Genomic DNA, 20,245 nt, shown 5'->3' on the forward strand with positions numbered 1-20,245 from the left:
GAATATCCTTATTACTACTCCTTGATGAGAAAAGCGTATACAACACATAAAATCAATGTTAAAAAATTGACTCACGACTTATATTACTAATTGTAGTAAATGTTAATTAAATTTTTAGTTACAATATTTTGACTGGCTTTCTAGAAATTGGGGGAAAAAGATATTCTTGGGTTTTCATTAGTTGATTTCAGTCCTTAAAAAATGCATTCAAAGTAGTATCTTGAATATCTTCTCCATTTTTTAATGGCAAATATATTTGACACCCACCTGTCGAGGTTGATCTGGGGTTAAAGTAGAAAACCCTCATTAGATGATAAAGATGGTATTTCTCCCACAGAAACCATTTTTGAAAGTAAGGTCAGATCATCCATTTTTCCTTCCTACCTGCTCCTGGCCTGCTTGGTTTGTTGAGAGTTTAAAAGTGAGACTGCTTAGAATCAGACCAGGGTAGAGCTCCTAAGAGGAGATAGAAAAGTCATTTTCCTACACCGCCCACTTGCTGTCTCTGGCTGTCATATCGAAAGAGATTTGCTTATAGGTCATTGAGCTTTGGCTACAGAAGATTTTTTGTATCTTGACCTGTCTGGAAGAGCTATCGTTGGTTCTTCCATATGTTTTGTGTTGCTTTTAGCTTATAAAAACTTCCCCGTGTAGAATTGCGTGTTAGAGAAAAAAAGGTAGTAATTCTCAAACTGTACTTGGCATTTGTAAATTTGCTATGTAAGTACTTCACACTTCATTGAAAAGTCATAAACAATTACCAAGTCATTAGCACAGACATTTTAAGGAGGAAATTTCAAAACACAAGTTAGAGAATTATTAACAAAGAGGTAGTTAGTATTGGGTGTTCTCTTGAACTTGGACTGATGACTACTATTCATTCAAATTTGGCAGAAATATCGCTGTGAACAAGTTTATGAATTAGGGGTGCATTTGGCTGCGAGTAATAGCAACCAGAAACAGCATAAATCCTGTCCTGCTTATTTTTATGTCATATGAAAAAAATCTGTAGACAGCTGGTTCTGGTATGGCAGCTCTGCAGTGTCATCAGGCATTCAGGCCCTTCTTTCTCCTCTGCCATAGGAATCTGAGAGCATGCTGTCAACAATAGATCGAATGTGTATATAGTTACAAACTGGAAAGCAAGAACACATCATGGCATATTTGGAGATTAATTCTAATCATGGCATAAAAAAATGAATTAGATTGGGACAGTGTTTGTAATAGTCAGCTTAAAAGTATTAATAGATAATGTTGCTTATGTAGAAGGGAAGAAGAAATGGTAATGAGGTCATTTAGAGAAATGTTTTAGAATTCTGCTAATTATTCCTAACTTGTAATTAAGGTAGGTGGGAGAAAACGGAACACAGGGTGAGCATGAGGGTCCTAAAATGTAGACAAACTATATAGTGGCAGACATGCTAACATCTCCTTAATACAACAGCCATAACAGCAAATTAAGAAACTGTGATTCCCAAGTGATTTTTCCCGAACCGTATTCCATATTAATAGGATAAGTGCATGTTTGGAAATTAGAGGCCCTGAAAAAAATCCTGTATTAATGAAATGTTGAAACATTTAGAATTTTGTTTTACCCAATGTTTCCCAAATGTACTGTGTTTCATTTTGTTTTGTTTGAAACAAAACAGCTCTGTACATCCTGAGAAAACATTTGGGGAGTGATATACTGTAGTCTTTAGTACTCATCTTATGAGAAGGCTGCATGTGTGCCTTTAGGATGCAGAGGTTGATCCTGGCTTTCACTCAGTTTAATTAGGACTCTTTAATACATCTGTGGTTTTAGGTGGTGGAGAACATGACTTTCACTCTGCAGATTCAGGCTGCCTAATAAAGATAGCCCTGTAGACAATAGAAAGGAACTTAGATTGAGGGTCTTGCTGTCATAACTGAACCATATTCGTATGGTGTTTTAGTATGGTGAAAGCACTTAATGCTGTCTAGGAAAACATTTGAATATATTGGGAAGTTTAGTTAGATTATGGCATGAACTCAAATCCATAAGATTTTAGCATTAAAATTATAGATTTGCCATGTAAATGTATTTAATTAATAACATTGATCATGATCACTTACATCTCTGAAGGAAATATTAATGCTCTGCAAAAAAGAAGTTAACTTCTTTTATAGGTTTTGTTGTTGTTGCATGACAACAAAAATGTCTTTAAGGCATAGATCCAAAGTTGCTTTCTGTATTGGAAAAAATAATATAATTGAAAACGTGATTAGCGAGGAGTTTCTACGTACTTCTCCAATATGAATTTGCCTATGGATGCCTGGTCTGTAGAGCCTTCAAGAAACATATCTGAATTAGGAAAAAAAAAAAAAAATCTTCAAGCAAGTTCTTTTTCCATGAGTAGTGCTTCAGCAGTAGCGGATGTATTTCAGAATTGGTCTGGAATCAGTAGACTTTTGATTCCTTAGACATAAAAATACAATTTGAATATAGTTAGTAATTTCAGTGACCAAAAAATTTAACAGGGATAAAGACAATTTCATTATTCGCATCTGTCAAAAACTCTTGTTCTGGTTCTCTTGAACAGGAACATGAAACTAAATTAAACAAAACATCTATTTTAATTCTTGGGGTGTGACTTGTATACTAATTGAATTTTCTTGTGAGCTGAATTACCTCATGTTTTTATTCATTGTTAAAACCCTTGTTAGAGCTTTTTCTAAAGTAGCAAATCATTGTTTTTTTGATAGAATGCTTCAAAGTTATTGGGGTGGTCCTACTGGATATTATTATTTGGTGCGATATTCATAGAAAGTATACATAGTTTGATTATGTTTATGTGTTTCAGGTGTATCCAGAAAGCTTTCGGTTTTAAATGGATTCTTGTCAGTTGTATCTTCTGATTAACCATTTTTCTAAGTACTTAGTTCTAGGGGAAAAAAGAGCAGGTTTGTCATAGATTCATTATAGGTTTCACTTTGAATACAAGATGAAGATACTGGTGGTTTGGCTATTAGTAATGAAACTGAAAATATTGTATGCAGATTTTTAAATTGTTTCTCAGACTAATAAAATTTTTGATTTACAGACTTTTTCATTCGTTAATGGTTTTGGAGAAGATAATTGGAAATTCTGCATTTCTTCTTATTTTGAAGGACAAACTCACATACGACTCTTACTCTTCTGATACCTTCCTGGAGATGGTTAGTGATTTCATCTATGGTCATCATAAAAATGTGTAATTCCATTGTTCTTGCATTAGCAAAGAGGATGAGAAGCTTAATGAAAAAAGACATTGAAATATAATTTTTTGTACATTATTTGAAAGAATTTTTATCACTTAATATAAATTACCTGTATGTTCATCTTTTCTATAAATATTTCAAAGTATGTGAAATATATAGGGTTTTAGAATACTATTAAGATGTTAGTAAGGCAACTGGGGCATTATAATTAGTTGTTTTGCTTGGCTTTAATTAGAAACCCCTTGATATTTAAATTTTTATAAGTCCTTAATCTGTTCCTGCTAAACTTGAATTTGAATGGTCTTCTGGTTTCAGGATGAGTCCATGGAGTGTTAAGTAAAATTAAAAAATTACTGTTCATTTTTATAGGATTTGAAACAAAAATCACAAGATTCTCTGCCACAAAAAAATATAATAAGGCTGAGTGTGGAGCCAAGGTAAATTCATAATTTCTTACAAATGTTTACCACTTTCTGACTTAATATTTTTTGGTTTTATGGTTCTGGTTTTTAGTTAGCATATATTTTGAGGCAATCAATTTATTAATTAAAAAAATCCTAAAAATGGATTTTCATTCATGACTGTGTTATGCTCAGTGCCAATAGCTAACACAGTGCTTAGTACATTGACTGCTGAATAAATTATTATAACAATATTTCTCACAGATATAAGGTATAGCATGATAAATATATAGCTTATAAAACATTTTCTTATCTCTATAAAATTAATTTCAGATTATATCCTTTCTTGATTAACCTTTCATTTAACTACCTTGTTTTCATTAATCCCTGATCCTATTTTTATATGAAAGAAGAAACTTTATTATTATTAGAAAATCAAGGTTTCTACTGTAATTGTTTATTAGATAACTGTCATTTTGCTGGTGAAACAGCCTTGTTTTAGCACTATTGATTTATGCTAAAGTAAATGGGAAGGGTGTTCAGTGACCTTAAACCAGGGCATTTAATTGGTGGCTACCTAATAATTATAAAGAAATGCATTATGTTTTATTGGTATTTCTTTAAACAGCAAGGTATCTGTTTTTAATAACCAAATATTTGTTGGTCATTTCCCAGTTGACCCAGGCACACAGTGGTTATTTTTTGTAATATAACCTTTAACTGTCAGAATCAAGATATTTAGTACCCCCTCTTACCAATTATAGGATAAAACAATAATTTCAAAGAGTAATTCATTATTTCAACTAAATATATTTTATTAAAATTATTTAAAAAATAAATGGAATGAATGTAAAAAGAATTTATAGTTGCTAGTAAAGTTGAGACTTTTTGTTAAGCATAGACTAAAGTCTTAGTTGTCTAAATTTCTTTAGTAAGTAGAGACATAAGGTGTATACAGCTTATTCCTTAGAACGAGATAAGAAGTTTTTTTATTTTAGTAATACTAATGTTATCTGTAACACGGCAGAAGCCTTAGGAGCTTTCAGATTGCCAGGTCACTGTTAGGATGAAAGGATAATGACACTGAAAGAAATATTTCTTATAAAATTACAAAATGTTTTCTTTGTCTTAAAATAAGTTATGTTTTGATGCATTTAGGGTTATATGCCTGTTCCTTAAACATTGTGTTCCTAGTAAACTCTGACATTAGTAAATCTATTTGGCTTTAGGCATAGTTCTCTCATCTATTAACTTTTCTTTCTTTTTATATTTTGGTGGAGGAAGATCTTTGTTTTTGCTGGTTATAAGAATAATATATGCTGATATAAGTGATTTGTGCCCCATCTCTGGGTGCTCTTATGCTGGGTGCGGTGAGGCAGGGCTGGAACCATAATAGGTCAGAAGAAAAGATGTTCCCTTTAGTTTATCTCCTTCCTTTACTGTCTTTGCCTTAGCAAACAGTAATTGATAATTTCGCCTTTCTAACGCCAGAAGAAGAAAGTTAGGAAATATAGTATATTAATGAAAGAGAAAAATATTTTTAAGCTTTCATACTGAGGAGTTTTAACTACAGGTAAACATAAATGGAATTTCGGGGGCTATTAGTAAAATGATTGCTTTTTGATATTTCTTTTTAAATAGTTTTTATTTAAATAGTATAGTGTTTATCTTCCTATTACTTCTTTACAGTTCTTTTTTATCAAATATTGACTTCCTATTTCTGTAGGTTGGTAAATTAGGAATACTTCTGATTGGCAGATTCTTATTTATTTTTATGCTTATTATCCATTTTATAGGTTAGGGCTTCTTAGATTTTAGGTTTTAAAATCTATATTTTACTTGTTAGCTGCAAATTATTTTAGTTACTGATCTCTCAGTAAAAATAGATGAACAATGAGGGAATGATAGCGGCCTTTAAAATGGAAGAATTTGATTGTTTTATTTAGCAGGTACTGAAAGTAAAATAATTGCCCTTGAAAGTTTTTAAATTGGAAGCCTTAGAGGTGTGGCTATGAGTCTTTGTCATATTCTTCATGAGTCTTCTTTAATGTTGTAAGGGTTGGCTTTTTTTTAGTTATAGACACAGTTCCTGTTTGAGTAACAAATTATCTCTCTAAATAAACCATGCATTCTCGATGGGGGAGATATTTTTTCCAAGAGAGTGAAAATTGGTTTTTGGGGATTTGAAGGAAATCTTACTCTTTTTAATATATAAAGCACAGATATAGTACATAACAGGTAAACAGTTTGTGTGTGGCATTAAAATTGTATGTGGGTGATTAGTAAATGTCTAAAAAGAGTCCTTAGGGAGGTGATAATGTAAAAAAGATTGAGAAATACTAACTTAAACCCATAGAATATAAATAATACACGTAAATTTGATCATGCTGTTGGCAATATTAGTTATAGCAATAAACCTAACATAACTTTGTAAGTATTTAAAAAGTAGTCCAAGATCTGTTTAAAGTGACATTAGTAAATGTTGATATGCCTAATTTAGTTCACACAGTTATGTGAGCTATATCATATGTGGATTCATAGTTTTTGTGTAGAAAACGGATACTTCAGAATATCAACTAAGATATAAAAAGAAAAGCCCTCCCATAACCCATTGCCATTGGCTTGTTTAATGGTTCTCCCTGGATGACCTCCCAGCACCAATAGTTTAAGTTCCTCTGATTTTCTCCATACATGCTTTCCTTTTGGATGCCAGTCTTGATTAAGAGTGTTGTTATCTTTTTAGTTATCTAGGTTCTGAAATCCCAGAACCTACTTTGACCTCTACCTTTTATTATTCCTTAAATTTCATCACTTGGAGAGTCTTTTTTTTCTCATCTGTGAAATGCATCTTCTCTTTTCCTGTTACTTTTTGGTTCTAAGCCATACTTCGTGCTTGAATTACTTCAACAGCTTCTTACCCTTTTGTCTTCAATTTCCTATGCCCCTTATTTATTACATGAAGTTATCAGAGGAATCTAGCCAAAAACAGAGCTCTGAGAAAGTCACTTCTAAATTCAACATTCTCTAGGTACTTCTTCTTACCTATTGAGGAAAGTCTGACCTGATGGTCAAATGTTTTAGTAGACTATTGCCTAACAAACTAATCTAAAACTTAATGTCTCAAATACAATTTATTATATTTCCCACGTTTTTGTAGAACTGCTGGTCAGTTCTTTCTTGGGGTCTCTCATACCATTGCAGGCAATTGGAGATTGGGACTGGAGTTCCCCAAAGATTTGACTGGGCTCAGTGTGCAGGAGGGCTCATTTACATTGCTGAAAGTTAATGCTCCCTGTTGGCTGAGGGTTCAGTTGGAGCTGTTAGCTGCCAGTACTTACACACGGCCTCTCCATATGTCTTGGGCTTCTCTAACCATAGTGGCTGGTTCCAAGGGGGAGTGTCTTAAGACTGAAAGTCTCAAAAGTGAGTTTTCTGGGTAGATACAGCAAGACTTCTTAAGACCTAGCTTTGGAAGTCCTAGAAGGCCAATTTCATTACATTCTATTGGTCAAGGAAGTCATTAAGGTTAGCCGAGATTCAAGGGGAGGGAATTACTCTCCATTTCCTGATGTGAGGAGCATGTATAGGAAGCAGTGGGAATGATGGTAGTCATCTTCGGAGACTAGCTATCACAGTTCACCTATAGGCTACCTCAGTTCACATACCTTTCATGTTACGGAGTAACCTCACCCACCTCCCAAGATGTCCAAAGTCTCATCCCGTTATGCTATTAGCCCCAAATTTCTACCTAGATCAGGCCAAAATGGGTCACTCATATGGCTGGCAGTTAATGCTGGCTTGTTTCTTCCAGTATAATTATTTAAAGTTAATCACAGTAGATTGTAAACTCCTTGAGAGTAGGAATTATTTCTTTGATTATTTCTAGCATCATGCCTGTGGTATTATATGCAACATAGCAAGAATAATTACAGATTCATTGAAATACATTTAAATATTGACTGAAGAGAATATTAAGCTTCAGACACCAGATATGCATAGAAGAACATGGTTCACATTCTATGTGAAAATGTGGTATCCTGGTATATATTCTCCTCAGGTAGTTCTTTGGTCTCATATTTGGAGGTTGGGTGCCAGAGTGCGTCTAAGTAAACTTTAACACCATTACAAATAAAGATAAACCATAATTCAATAAAGCTTGGAATTTGTATATCTGTCCATTTAAGATTTTAGTTTTATACCATGAGACCTGAAAAATTTCAGATTGCATCTCAGCATCATTGCATTCTTACAGAGTTAACTTCGTTAAGATTGGATATTGGGTGGCTGTTCAGAATGGATGGATATAAAAGATAGTTCCAAATAGCTGAATGAATTGGCTTTATCAGATTGGTTTTTATATGTAAGACTTATTGTTATGATCAACATAGCCTGATTCTACATTTTGTATTTTTAATATTGTTATTGTAAACAATTCTTCTGGCACTAATTATCTATTAGTTTAATGGGATTCAAGGCTAGCTTTTTTCTTTTCTTATGTTATCAATATATTTTTATACCAAGTAAGAATGTGTCTTAGAAAATATCTAATATCTCTACCAGTTGTTTATACATAAGTTTTAAATGAAGAAGCCAAGCTCGCAACCTTATTTTTATTGTTTGGAAATGGAATTTCTAGGAAAATAGAATTCTGACCACTCAGATTGTGGCAGCATTATTTGATAGAGGCATTTGGAGCTTAACGGCGGAAGTGAGATTCCATGACTTGAACCAAGGCGGCTCTAGTCTGAGAAGTGAGTCTGGTGAAAGAGCTGTCACTGTACAGAGGGAGCGCACTTTGTGCTCAACTGTGGAGGAGATGGAAGTGTTAGCTGCGATAATTAGTCCAGGAACTGTCCTTAATAGCTCATGGATTAAGATGGTTTAAGCTTAAACCTTGACATGTACTAGAAAACTAGTATATAGAAATGTCTTTCCATTAGTTAACAGAAAAATGAGTGTAAAAAGTCAGTAAGATTAAAGGTTTTCTTTCTTGAAACTGGTTGGCTATATTTTTTAATTATCCTAAAGAATTCAAGGCAGTAATAGAATACAGGATTTGACATCCTGGACCCTCTCTGGCTTCTGTTATTTTGAGAAAAGCTGAGATATTTTTACCTTTTAAATAAAACTGTTTTGAACTTTTCTTTTGATGAGGGAATTAGTAACTGATGGTCCTAGAGACTCTTAAACACATAAAAACTAAGCTATTCTGTATTCCAGTCTAGTTTAGTTGTATCTAGGCATTAATAGTACAGTGTATTTATGAATTTTATTGGATTTGAAGGATGAGTTTATAAACTGTCCTCTAGGATACTTTTCTGTTTAAATATATATTGCTTGTAAAAGGTATTTGTATGTTTTCACCTATGTTCTGTCTCTGTTATGTGTTAACTCTGATTTTTTTCAAGGTATAGGTTGGCTAGTTCCCTGATTATCCAGAAGCACTTTTCATCTTGTCTGTAGTCTACTGGGGTGTTTTCAGAAAGGATGCTTTATCCAAAAGACTGAATGGAATATGTTATATTATGTAAATAACCAAAAGTTTCTTAAGGAATTCAAGGTACCTGCAAGATGCTACGTTAGTTAATTTTATGTTAAAAATTATTTGCATTGACTAGTGGTTGGTACTAGTGTTGGAGCAGTCATGGCTTGGTAGCAATACAAAATAATCTTATTTGGTGTTTGCCATTCCAATTCAGTCATCACAGGATTACATTTTGCCTAATTTTTCAAGAAAATATAAAGGTCTCTTGGGGAGGAAATGAGGAGAAAAGGCTCCACCTTTGTTCCAGTTCCTCCCACCCTTAGCATTTCTATTTATTTTATGACATCAGGAATGATGAGTATTAATTCCTGACATACTGTTTCAACCTCACATTGACTGAAATTAAATAACATCTATTATATTAAAAAAAATAGTTGACACTTCCAATTTACGTGATGGCTGACTAGAGACCATGAGACTGACTCTTAGTTTCCCATTAAAGCTCATATGAAAATGTGAAAGATGATGAACAATTGTAGGAATACCAAAACCTTGGCTTGACAGTCAGTGTATTATCACAATCTAAGATGTCCACAAACTACAAAGCTGATAGAACTGGTCTGAAAAATGCAATTACTTGCTGATTAATGATAAGCAGTTAGAAATAAAAGCAACCTGCATGTCTTTTAAAGCAAGTATGGAGAGTGAATCCTTTTCCTTTTCATAATGTCTACCCTCAAGGCTTTGAAATTCTGGTATTATATCAACTAGAAAAGTGAACAAATATTTTTCTATTGGAAGAGTGCTGCTTTTGAGGCTATTAGGAAGTTAGGTAGCTTTTTTTTTTTTCTCTTCTTCCTCCCTGCCTAAGGTCTCTGTTGACCAATCTTCATTTAATTGACCAAGTAGATCAACTGACACTCTTCATTCCTTTTCAGTGCCCATGGTAATGTGGCCTTGTAGCTAACAGGCTGTTAGCTAGCAGGCCAATGTACTTCCCTCCCTCCAGTCTTTCAGTTGTGTGATTATCATGAATCAGTTATTTATTCCTAAACAAGTTGTTGTTATTTTTTTCTCATAAACCATTTTATTACGCTGTTGAATTATGTAAAAACCCTTTTTTATGAAGTTGAGGACTTTGGAAATATTCAGCAAAGGTGAGTCACTGATAAATATTGGCGAGATGACTGCAAAAGATTTGGGAAGAAATCATAAAAATATAGAAGCCGGCTGCACTCAGATTTTCTTAACATTTTTGAGTTTAAGTTCTTGCTATACTTTAGAGAAACCTAAGCTTGGAACCACAGAAGATTATCACATGTTTGGTTATGCAGAAAATATGACAACTCCAATTACTGGTTCCATAGTCAAAGGATTTGCATATTTTGAATATGATACATGTATATATTTCATGGTAAAGTAAAATATTAAGAATAACACATACATATCATAATGATCTTCTACTTTAACTTTTATTTTCAGGTCAACTTTAACTCTTTCTGTTAATAGATCTATTGCCAGCCTTGATCACATTAATGAAAGGGCTTCCACTGTGTCCATATTTTGCAATCAATTTGGAGACTAAATCTGCCAGAAATAAAGTAGGCAGGAACAAGGGAACTTAATGATAGATCATTGAGCTAGGAAAGTCTGCTCAAGGAAATTGCTGTTGGTGGTGGCATGGGCCAGAAGAATACTGTGATATTTTTTGTTGAAGAAAGAAGCCTTCCCTTTGTTCAGAATCAGAGCTGGTATAGAAGACTGAATACCAATCAGGCACAGCCACCTTGGATATTAACCTTTTGGAAACTTGCGATCAGGCTGGATCCATGCATGCGAGCCTATTATTCACCCACTCTTTTTCTCCATCACTGAATCCTCTTTACATCCTTCATGACGTTATTAACAAACTGGCCATGTCATTTATTCCTTATTGTGTGTCTCCCTTGGTAGACTAGCAGCTCCATGAGGGTAGAGAGCTTGTTTGCTTTTGCATCCCCTGGCAAATACCTGGCACACAGTAGGTGTTCAACAAATATTTGTCAAATAAACTAACTACGTTAGAGAAGGACTTCAGCTAATATCAAAATAAAAAGGACCAAGGGTAGTTTTAGCAAACACAGAGTCTAGGTAAATGTCTACTTCTTTGAGGATAAGTGATTGAAAGGTTGTCATAGGAGAGCTGTGAAAAAGCTCTACAGACTGATTAAAAAATAGGGTGCAGCATGAAGACTCAGAAGTGTAGCTTACTTATTAAAATGATTTATTACAGAGACCAGATGAAAATTTTTTTAAAAAAGAGGACCTGGAACTCTCAAAAAGTTTTGAGTTATAATCTCTGAGAAATATGAAACAAGGTGAAACACTGAAACAAAAAGATGACAAAAAATGGAAATGAAAATATTTGGAAGGGGAGAGGAGTGAGGTAAGGAGAGATTGTTGGAGGGGCAATAACAGACCATCTTCACTAGTGATGCTGAAGAGTAAAGCTGACACTGAAAGAGGGTATGGATGTGAAAAAAAAGTCCATGAGATACTTTTTTAAGAATGTAGACAAAAGGAAGACAAATGCCATCAATGAGAAGGAAGATGATGATCGGTATGGAGGACAAGATTCCAACAAAAGAATTAAAAAACTTTGGGAAAAAATACAGCAGAGGCAATGATCAAAGATATAATTGATGAAAAGTTTTCTGAGCTGAAAAGGCCTCCCTTTATAGATGAAGAGGGATAAGTGCTGGGTAATAAAAATGAAAAAAGAGCCACCCCGAGTACACCATGGTAACTTAGTTCAATTAAAAGGAAAAAGGACATATTAAAAAAGTGCCCAGGCAGAAAGACTATATTGTATAATATAGAACAAATGCTAGACTGACTTAGACAGGAAGACTATGAAGTTTTGAAATCATTTATATTCAAAGTTATCTTTCATATGTGAAGGTAGTAGAGAGACATTTTCAGATATGAAAACACTTATACCACAGGCACACTTCCCATATTTTTAAAAAGAAATTTTAAAAATTTCTTGATGAAGTCAATTCAGCTGACTGATAGATGAATTAAAATTAACAATTAAAAATGAAGAATTAAAAAGGCATTGGAAACAATTAGACATAGTGAAATCTAAATCATTATTGTCAGTTTTATTGTCAAACTAAAGGTAGAAGTGTCCATTTAGTTTTGATAGAATTTAACAGCACCATGGATCTGCAGCTTCAGGTTATATTAATGCCTGAAATAGGTGGAGAGGCAGGAGCATATAGGAGATCCTAAATAATAGTTTTTCTTCAAGAAGATTTAAAAAATACCAACTTCTGGTGAGAGTGATATTTCCTATTCCATTGCCTTCACTTACTATCAGTGTACTGTTAACTCCTCAAACATCTGTCTCTGCTGAGAAAAGTCTCCTAAGTTCTAGACCCACCGGCCAAGTGGATAGCTCTCTTGGGATGGCCCATTAGCAGCTCCATTGCACCGTGTTTAAAACAGAACTCCTCTTCCCTGCTTGAACCTGTTCTGTGGTCCCAAGCTCTTTCAATTTTAGAGAGACCAGATATGACAGTTTTTTCACGATTAGCCTCTTTCACTCTCAAAATTAGTTTGGACAATAAATTATGGGGCTACCCTGATCATCTTGTCTTTTTTACTTTCAACTCGTATCCAAACACATGCTAGACCTTTTCATTCTGTGTTTTGTTTGTTTGTTTTGTTTTGTTTTGTTTTTGAGATGGAGTATCGCTCTGTCGCCCAGGCTGGAGTGCAGTGGCACAATCTCGGCTCACTGCAAGCTCCACTTCCCAGGTTCACGCCATTCTCCTGCCTCAGCCTCCTGAGTAGCTGGGACTACAGGTGCCCGCCACCACACTGGGCCAATTTTTTTTTTTTTTTTTTGTATTTTTAGTAGAGACTGGGTTTCACCGTGTTAGTCAGGATGGTCTCTATCTCCTGAGCTCGTGATCCGCCCACCTCAGCCTCCAAAAGTGCTGGGATTACAGGTGTGAGCCATCGCACCCAGCCTCATTCTGTTTTTTAAATGTGTCTCAAATTTGTCCTCTTCATCTTCAATGCTACTACCCTGCTTCAGACTGCTACTGTCCCTCCACTGGGTGATGGTAATAACCCTGTGACAGATGTCCCTGCCTAACACATTTGTTGGCGGGGTTAAATACGGTTATGTGTATGAACTTCATAGGATGGGACCTAGCGCTTAGCAGGCACTTAACTAATATTAGCAATGATGTAATTTAGCTCAAAACTCTTCTTTTTTCCATTACCCTAAGGATAAACTCTATAGACTCTTTAACGTGGCTTGTGTGCCTGCATTTTTGTCTCTCTTGCATCATCTCTTGCATCAGCTCAGTCGCACTATGTGCTCCAGCCCCACAATGACTCTATTCAGAACACAACAATTCAGAGAACTATCAATTATTGGAAACTCCATTTTTTGTTATATTACCTCTACATCTTTACTACCTGGGGGGTTAAAAAAAACAAAAAAGCAGGCCAGGCGCAGTGGCTCATGCCTGTAATCCCAGCACTTTGGGAGGCCAAGGCGGGCAGATCACCTGAGGTCAGGAGTTTGAGACCAGCCTGACCAATATGGAGAAACCCCATCTCTACTAAAAATACAAAATTAGCTGGGCATGGTGGTGCATGCCTGTAATCCCAGCTACTTGGGAGGCTGAAGCAGGAGAATCACTTGAACCCACGAGGTGAAGGTTGTGGTGAGCCGAGGTTGCACCATCGCACTCCAGCCTGGGCAACAAGAGCAAAACTCCGTCTCAAAAAAAAAAAAAAGCAAAAGAACCAAATCACAACAAAAAATCTCCAATCTTGGCCGGGCATGGTGACTCACGCCTATAATCCCAGCACTTTGGGAGGCCGAGGTGGGTGGATCCCCTGAGGTCAGGAGTTTGAGACCAGCCTGGCCAACATGGCGAAACCCTACCTCTACAGAAAATACAAAAATTAGCCAGGAGTGGTAGCATGCACCTGTAATCCCTGCTACTTGGGAGACTGAGGCAGGAGAATTGCTTGAACCGGGGAGGTGGAGGTTACAGTGAGCCAAGATTGCGCCACTGCACTCCAGCCAGGGCAACAGAGTGAGACTCTTGTCTCAAAAAAAAAAAAAAACAAAAAACCTCAGACTTCACCTCTAGATGCACCCGAATGTGCACACACACAGACATGCACATGCACACATACACCATTTGCCTGATAAATTTCTGATTGTCTTTTAGAACTCAGCTTAGATGTTACATCTTACATCCTCTGGAAACTTGGTTGAGATCCTTGAAGCTAGGTGGTGTTCTCATATGACTCCATGGGACTGTGTTTACCCACTAACTGCCTGCATAATAGTCCTCTGAAGAGACTTGCTATAAACCTCTTGCAGGTATGGGTTGGTCTTGTTCATCATTCCAAAATGGTGCCTAGCAAATCTTTAAGGAAAATGACCTACTGCCAGTAGCATTTGAGCTAGGAATTGCACTAGAGGGAATCTGTCCTGCAGAAATAATCAGATATGCAGGTGGAGAGAACTCTGGACAAGGACGTGCATTTCAGCTTTGTTTATCATGTGAACAAATATTTTAAAAGACTTAAATGTTTATCAGTAATAATGAATTGGTCAAATATTCTACACGTGAAAGTTATATAGAAAGATTTTTAAAAGATGCCTAAATTAGCATTTCTTTTTGTAATAGAGAACATTGAGCTGGTAAATTCTGAGATTTTAACTTAAGTTTTTATGAAATCTGTGTTTTCATGTTTTATGGAGTAAATGAAGATGACTTGTTTGAATTGAAGTTGTGAATGGTTGAGTGAGATATGGAAGAAGTGCTTGGTACATAGGAGGTGTTTGCTAAACTAATAACTAAAAATTGGAGGTGGAGAGAGTGAAAATTACGAGAAAAAAGTCACGTAATCATTAGGCAATTAAATAATTTATCCATAGTGATTAACCCTTATGGGAAAAGTTTTGATTTAGAATCATCTCGCATTCATTGTTTTCTTCTTTAAAGGTGAAGTTTTTTGTACTTGTTGGCTTTCCTTTGTTACCCAATATGACTTCTTGTATGTATAGTGTTTCATTTTGTATTGCACTGAACTGCATACAACAGAAACCTTATTACAATGGCTTCTGAAGAAAGCCTTTTATTATTCTTATGGACAAGTTTCAAGGTAGGTAGTCTAGGGCTCATGATGGGTTCCATGGTGTCATCAAAGGTCAAGGCTGCTTTTACCTGTTAGCTCTACCACTGTTAGCCTGTGGCTCTTGTTCTTGTGAACTCAGGATGGTTCCTGCTTCTACATACATTACATCTGTGTTCCATCCAGAAAGAGGGATGAGCAAAGGAGGAAGGTCATGGCAGTTAGGATAAACTGGGGACTCAGTAACTTTCTCAGAATTTCCACATACTGGAATTCTAATTACATGTCATTGTCCAGAAATGTGCCACATGTCTGCATCTAGCATGGGGAAGCAGGTTTTTTTTGTTGTTCATTTTGATTTTGTTTTTTAAGCTATGACTGTTGCCATCCTAAATAAAATTGGCTTTCTATCAATAATGGAGAAAGAGATAATAGTTGTTGGGTAGGAAGGAGCAGCATCTGCAAATTAGATTCATTAACTAGATCAAAAAGCAGCTACCAGATTTTCTGTCAGCTACTCTTCCTTGCCCACTTTGGCTCAGGGACTGGAGTTGTGTTCTGAGTACTCTAGGAGCAGATCTATACTGAATAAATCAGTAATGGTTGTTAGAAATGTCTTTAAAACATGTTCTCAAGACTTATCAGTTAGGAAAATCATACCAAACACAATGAAACTGAAAAATTTTCTACATATTCTAAAACCAAAACATAATTAGATACTGCAAAATTAAAAATTTAAAGAGTAAAGAAAAGCTCATAAAATAAGAGCATATATATACAATTGAGATTTGGGTTATTTAAATATTAAGAAAATAGAATATTTATTCTTAAACATTTCCTGTTTATTTGTAGGACTATGTGGGCCTATGTTAAAATATAGCTCCTTATTCTTTGATTCATACATTCATTCATTCAATGACAGATTTACTTTGTATTTCTGTCTTGGGCAGCACTGTACTGGTATGTGTTCATATTTTCTTGCTTGTTTCATTTCTTCTTGATTTTTTCTTGCTCAGAACCTACACAGGCAAGGTCTCTTTTCTAAGTGACCTGTGATTTATACTGTACTGTGTAGACTGCCCATAAGACAAACCCTCAGTGCGTTACCTGAAATCTTCAGGGGTAGATGTATGTGAGGGTTCAGAATTCTTTTTAATTTTAGGAAAGTACTGTGCATATGTGGCATATTATTGCAGAGTCTCCTTTGAAATTTCTGAATGTTCTGATCAAAAAATAAAGATTCTATAAAGCTTCCTGTCAGTTCTGTTTAGATTTACTACCAAATGAGTTATAAAAAAGCTTCTGATTTTTTCAGAGCTTTTTGGATTTCACAGTTCAGAGATTGTAGTTTTGTAGAGTATTGGTTTGGGAGAATTATGAAATTGCTTAAAATAATTAGCAAGCTTCCTAAAAAGATGCATTATAGCAGAAACCATTTTGACTCTTCTAAATGGCATTGATTGTTACTATCATCCATACTTGGGTGCCTCAGCTTTTCTTTGTTCTGATTCCCATCATTTCAAAAATCTGTTCAAAAATGTCTGTCTCTTAAGAAATCTTTGCTAGCTGAGCAGTGCTTTTCACCCTTTTGTACCACATTCTCTAAACATGTAGGTATTTAGGTGTTGACTTTTTTTTTCTTTGCGAGAATTCATTCCTTGACTTTACTGAGTGTTGTAGCTTCCTAATTATACTTCAAGCTTCCCTCATCATCTGAATTCATTTTTTAAAAAGATTTATCGTTCTATTCTTGCATCTCCTAAAATAATGCTTTTTGCAATTCTTGCATCAGGCAGTTTAAAGTTTATGATAGGCTACCTAATACAATATAATTAAATATATATTTTTACTGTCATTTAGAAGTTCGAAGAAAAGTGTTTGTCATTAGGCTATTACTAGTCTCACACATTGATTTTTAGGTGATATACAGTGTGGGGTTTGCCTTAGTGCTTTAACAGCATAGGATTTTAAATCATTCTTTTCTTCAATTTCACATGAACTTTAAAAGAATCTTCCTTACCAGGCCCTTATAATTTAGTCTGCTGTGATTTTGTTTTCAGGTACAAAATTCTTTTAGATTTTATTTGTGAAAGTAATTAAACAGATAGATTGCATTTAAAGTTATATTTTTTATTTTTATTTCTTGAAAAATAAAGGCAGAGTAGCTTAATGTTCTGAGACCACCTGCTAAATTGCCTGGTTAGTCTGTGTTTTAATTGATTTTGTTTATATTTTAAGTCAAACTTTCTTAATTAACTAATTGCATGGTTCTAGTTTATTGTCAGATTATTATACAGTGAATTCAGTTTGCAAAGTGTGTTTTAATTGTGTGTTTTGTGTGGTGAGATTAAACTTATTTTGTTTGTTTCTTATAAATAACATCTTCATCCATCAAGGACCATAATCAGAAAATGCAAATGATGGGGAGGAAAAACAGGTGCTCATATATATAGAATTATGATGAGATATTTTGATATATTAAAATATGAAGGCAGAATTGTCATGGAAAGTACCACATATAATGGATAAAGGATTATAATAATTTCTAGTTAAGATATTTGGAAATACGTAACTGTATGTAACTGAAGAAAAACTTTGAAAAGAAGACGAGGTGGTGTCAAAGAATAGCTAGTGTTAGTTTTGGTGTGTTTGCTAGATGATATAAATTTTGAATGATTCTGTTTTGCTATTGCTGTAGCACCAGCACTTGAAGTTGTATAAAGTACTGTGAAAATGTTAAAGTAAACTAAATATCTGGAGTATGAGTGATTTTTTAAAAATGATTTCTATTGGGGTGGGAGTAATTGATGGTTACGTGAGATTCCTTCAGTAGCTTATTGTTTTCAGTTTCTTGCAAACTTAGTTCTCTGTCCACTTTCCACTTCTTTTCCTCCCAGTGTCCATCATGTCTTCTGAAATAGTAACATAAAGCTAATTATTAACCCAAAGCAGTTCAGAACATAGACTAAAGTGATGTGGCAAATTTCAAAGTCTTCCACTCTTCTGAACTAGATTTTTTTTCCTTCTAAATGCAGATTAATAAAGCGTGCACAACAAGAGGAACAAGGAAAAGGATTTTAGTGAAGGTATCCTGATCCTGAAAAAGTCAGGGAGGGCTTCAAGCCCATCTTGGACTTCAGAACACTTCACAACTTTGTGGTAAAAGAAACATTTTAAATAGAGCCTTTGGACTTATTTATTTCATCCTTATTCAGAGAGTAGCGCTTTTTTTAAAATTTTTATTTTTTTTAGGCAAGACAATTGTATGTGAAATCGCGTTACTTTTCAAACCGAAACATACCTGGGTTTCAGATTTGTTTTAGGTACTTAATATATACCCAAAATATTACAGGTAGTTGGTTGGCTTGTGTGTTTTTCTTTGAAATGTGTTCTTTTATCCCTTGTGACATTGTGTTTGCATTCACTGTGAGTGATGTTTTCTCTAGTGTTTTGTATCTTTAATCGGTTCATTGGGTTGTATAGTAGGGAGTCTTTCCTAGGACCAATATTGTTTCTAAAAATACTTTGAAAGTAGAAAGTGGTTTGTGTTTTATTGTTTTCATATTTTTTACCAGTCATATGATGGCTTACTAATGTGAAGAGATGTAGCACTAGTAAAAATTTGTTGTTTTCTCCTCTATTCACCTGGAAACCTCACACAGGATAGATTTCATTTGTCAACACAGATATAGACAGTGAATACAAACATCTTTGCCATTTCTGTCCTTAACAACAAAACAGTCTTATTTTACTGTGTTAACTTTTTAAGGTCTTTTTTATTTGTGAAAATTAGGTTGTTTATGTACTATGTGTTCTTCCAAAGTTACAGAGTTATATTCATTGGAGAAATGAATTTTCTTCCAGTAGATGAAAATTACATTTTGATTGAACATCATTCCTTATGCAGTCACCCATAAATATAATGTCTTTTGCTGTCTTTTCAGAAAATGGCTACAGATGTGATTTCTGAATTGACAAGGAAATAGAACATCTTAATGTTTTAGGTAAAACAGATGGTATTTTTGTTTGAGGCAAAACTCTCTCAGAGAAAGCAACTTAATTGGTGACAAGACTCTTGGGGTCAGCCAAATTATATACAATTTGTGTTTGTTTTTGTTGCTTTAATATCAAAAGTTTTAGAATACTTGGAATATTTATTCTTTTATTGACTTTACTATTTTCTGTTGTGTACTGGAAATAGTTGTAAAATTTTTCAATCTTTTCTTCATAAAAATTGTAAGTCCACATATTTATTCTGCTTCGGTTACATTTATGGTCTTAGAAATGCTTTTTGCATTGTGAAAAGTTCCTGAAATTTGTAGTTCTACTTTTGAGGGTTAACATTTTCATTTGTAGTTTTAAGTTGCATTTGCAACTACAAATTCTGTGGACATTGATACCAACTCTGTTCTTTCCATGCCATTGAGCTCTAGGCAGATCTCACTGTCAGATGCCTGGAATTTCCGGAGCACAGTGTTGTGAAGGGAGCCTTGCATTGAGAGTCAGAGGACTGATTCTAGCCCCATCTCTCACTAACCAGCTCATATTTTTGGAACTTCAGTTTCATTTGCTCTCTATATTTGGCGGGTATTAATAGGTAATCCCCGAGGTCACATCCAGTTAACATTTGGTTTTCTTGTCTAAGTATTAATCATTTATAAAGCATTCATTTGGATAAACACCAGGAAAGGAAGTTTTGAGGAAGAAACTACTCTGGACAATAACCAAGTGTTTCCAGTAACTGGGACATAAGATAATCTGTCTTCCAAAATATCTCCAGTATTCCAAAATGAAGACCTATTATGTAGCAAATTTTCTTTTTACCACCTCTTACGGAAATTCAGAACTGGGTAGTGAAACAACCGCTTGTGTTGTCATCATAGCAACCAGGGGAAGTAGCCTAATCCTCACCTCCAGGAAACCTCCTTTACCCCATTCCTGCCACTGCAGGTGGGGAGGCTTTGGAGTGAAGGTTCTCTGCTGGGGT

General features: G+C 34.8%; 1 protein-coding gene across 2 annotated transcripts in view; it reads left to right on the forward strand.

Annotated features, from left to right (window-relative positions):
• The window catches only part of MAN2A1 (mannosidase alpha class 2A member 1), a 185,741-nt gene that overhangs the window by 100,132 nt on the left and 65,364 nt on the right, over positions 1-20,245 (forward strand). For both annotated transcript variants that reach the window (XM_004042339.5, XM_055389294.2), the window contains 2 exons: positions 3,063-3,177; positions 3,589-3,656. In XM_004042339.5, coding sequence (XP_004042387.4) covers positions 3,063-3,177; positions 3,589-3,656 — 183 coding nt within the window. The remainder of the gene's footprint in view (positions 1-3,062; positions 3,178-3,588; positions 3,657-20,245) is intronic.

The sequence above is a fragment of the Gorilla gorilla genome, chromosome 4 (assembly GCF_029281585.2).
Source record: "Gorilla gorilla gorilla isolate KB3781 chromosome 4, NHGRI_mGorGor1-v2.1_pri, whole genome shotgun sequence".
NCBI classification, from domain to species: Eukaryota; Metazoa; Chordata; class Mammalia; order Primates; family Hominidae; genus Gorilla; species Gorilla gorilla.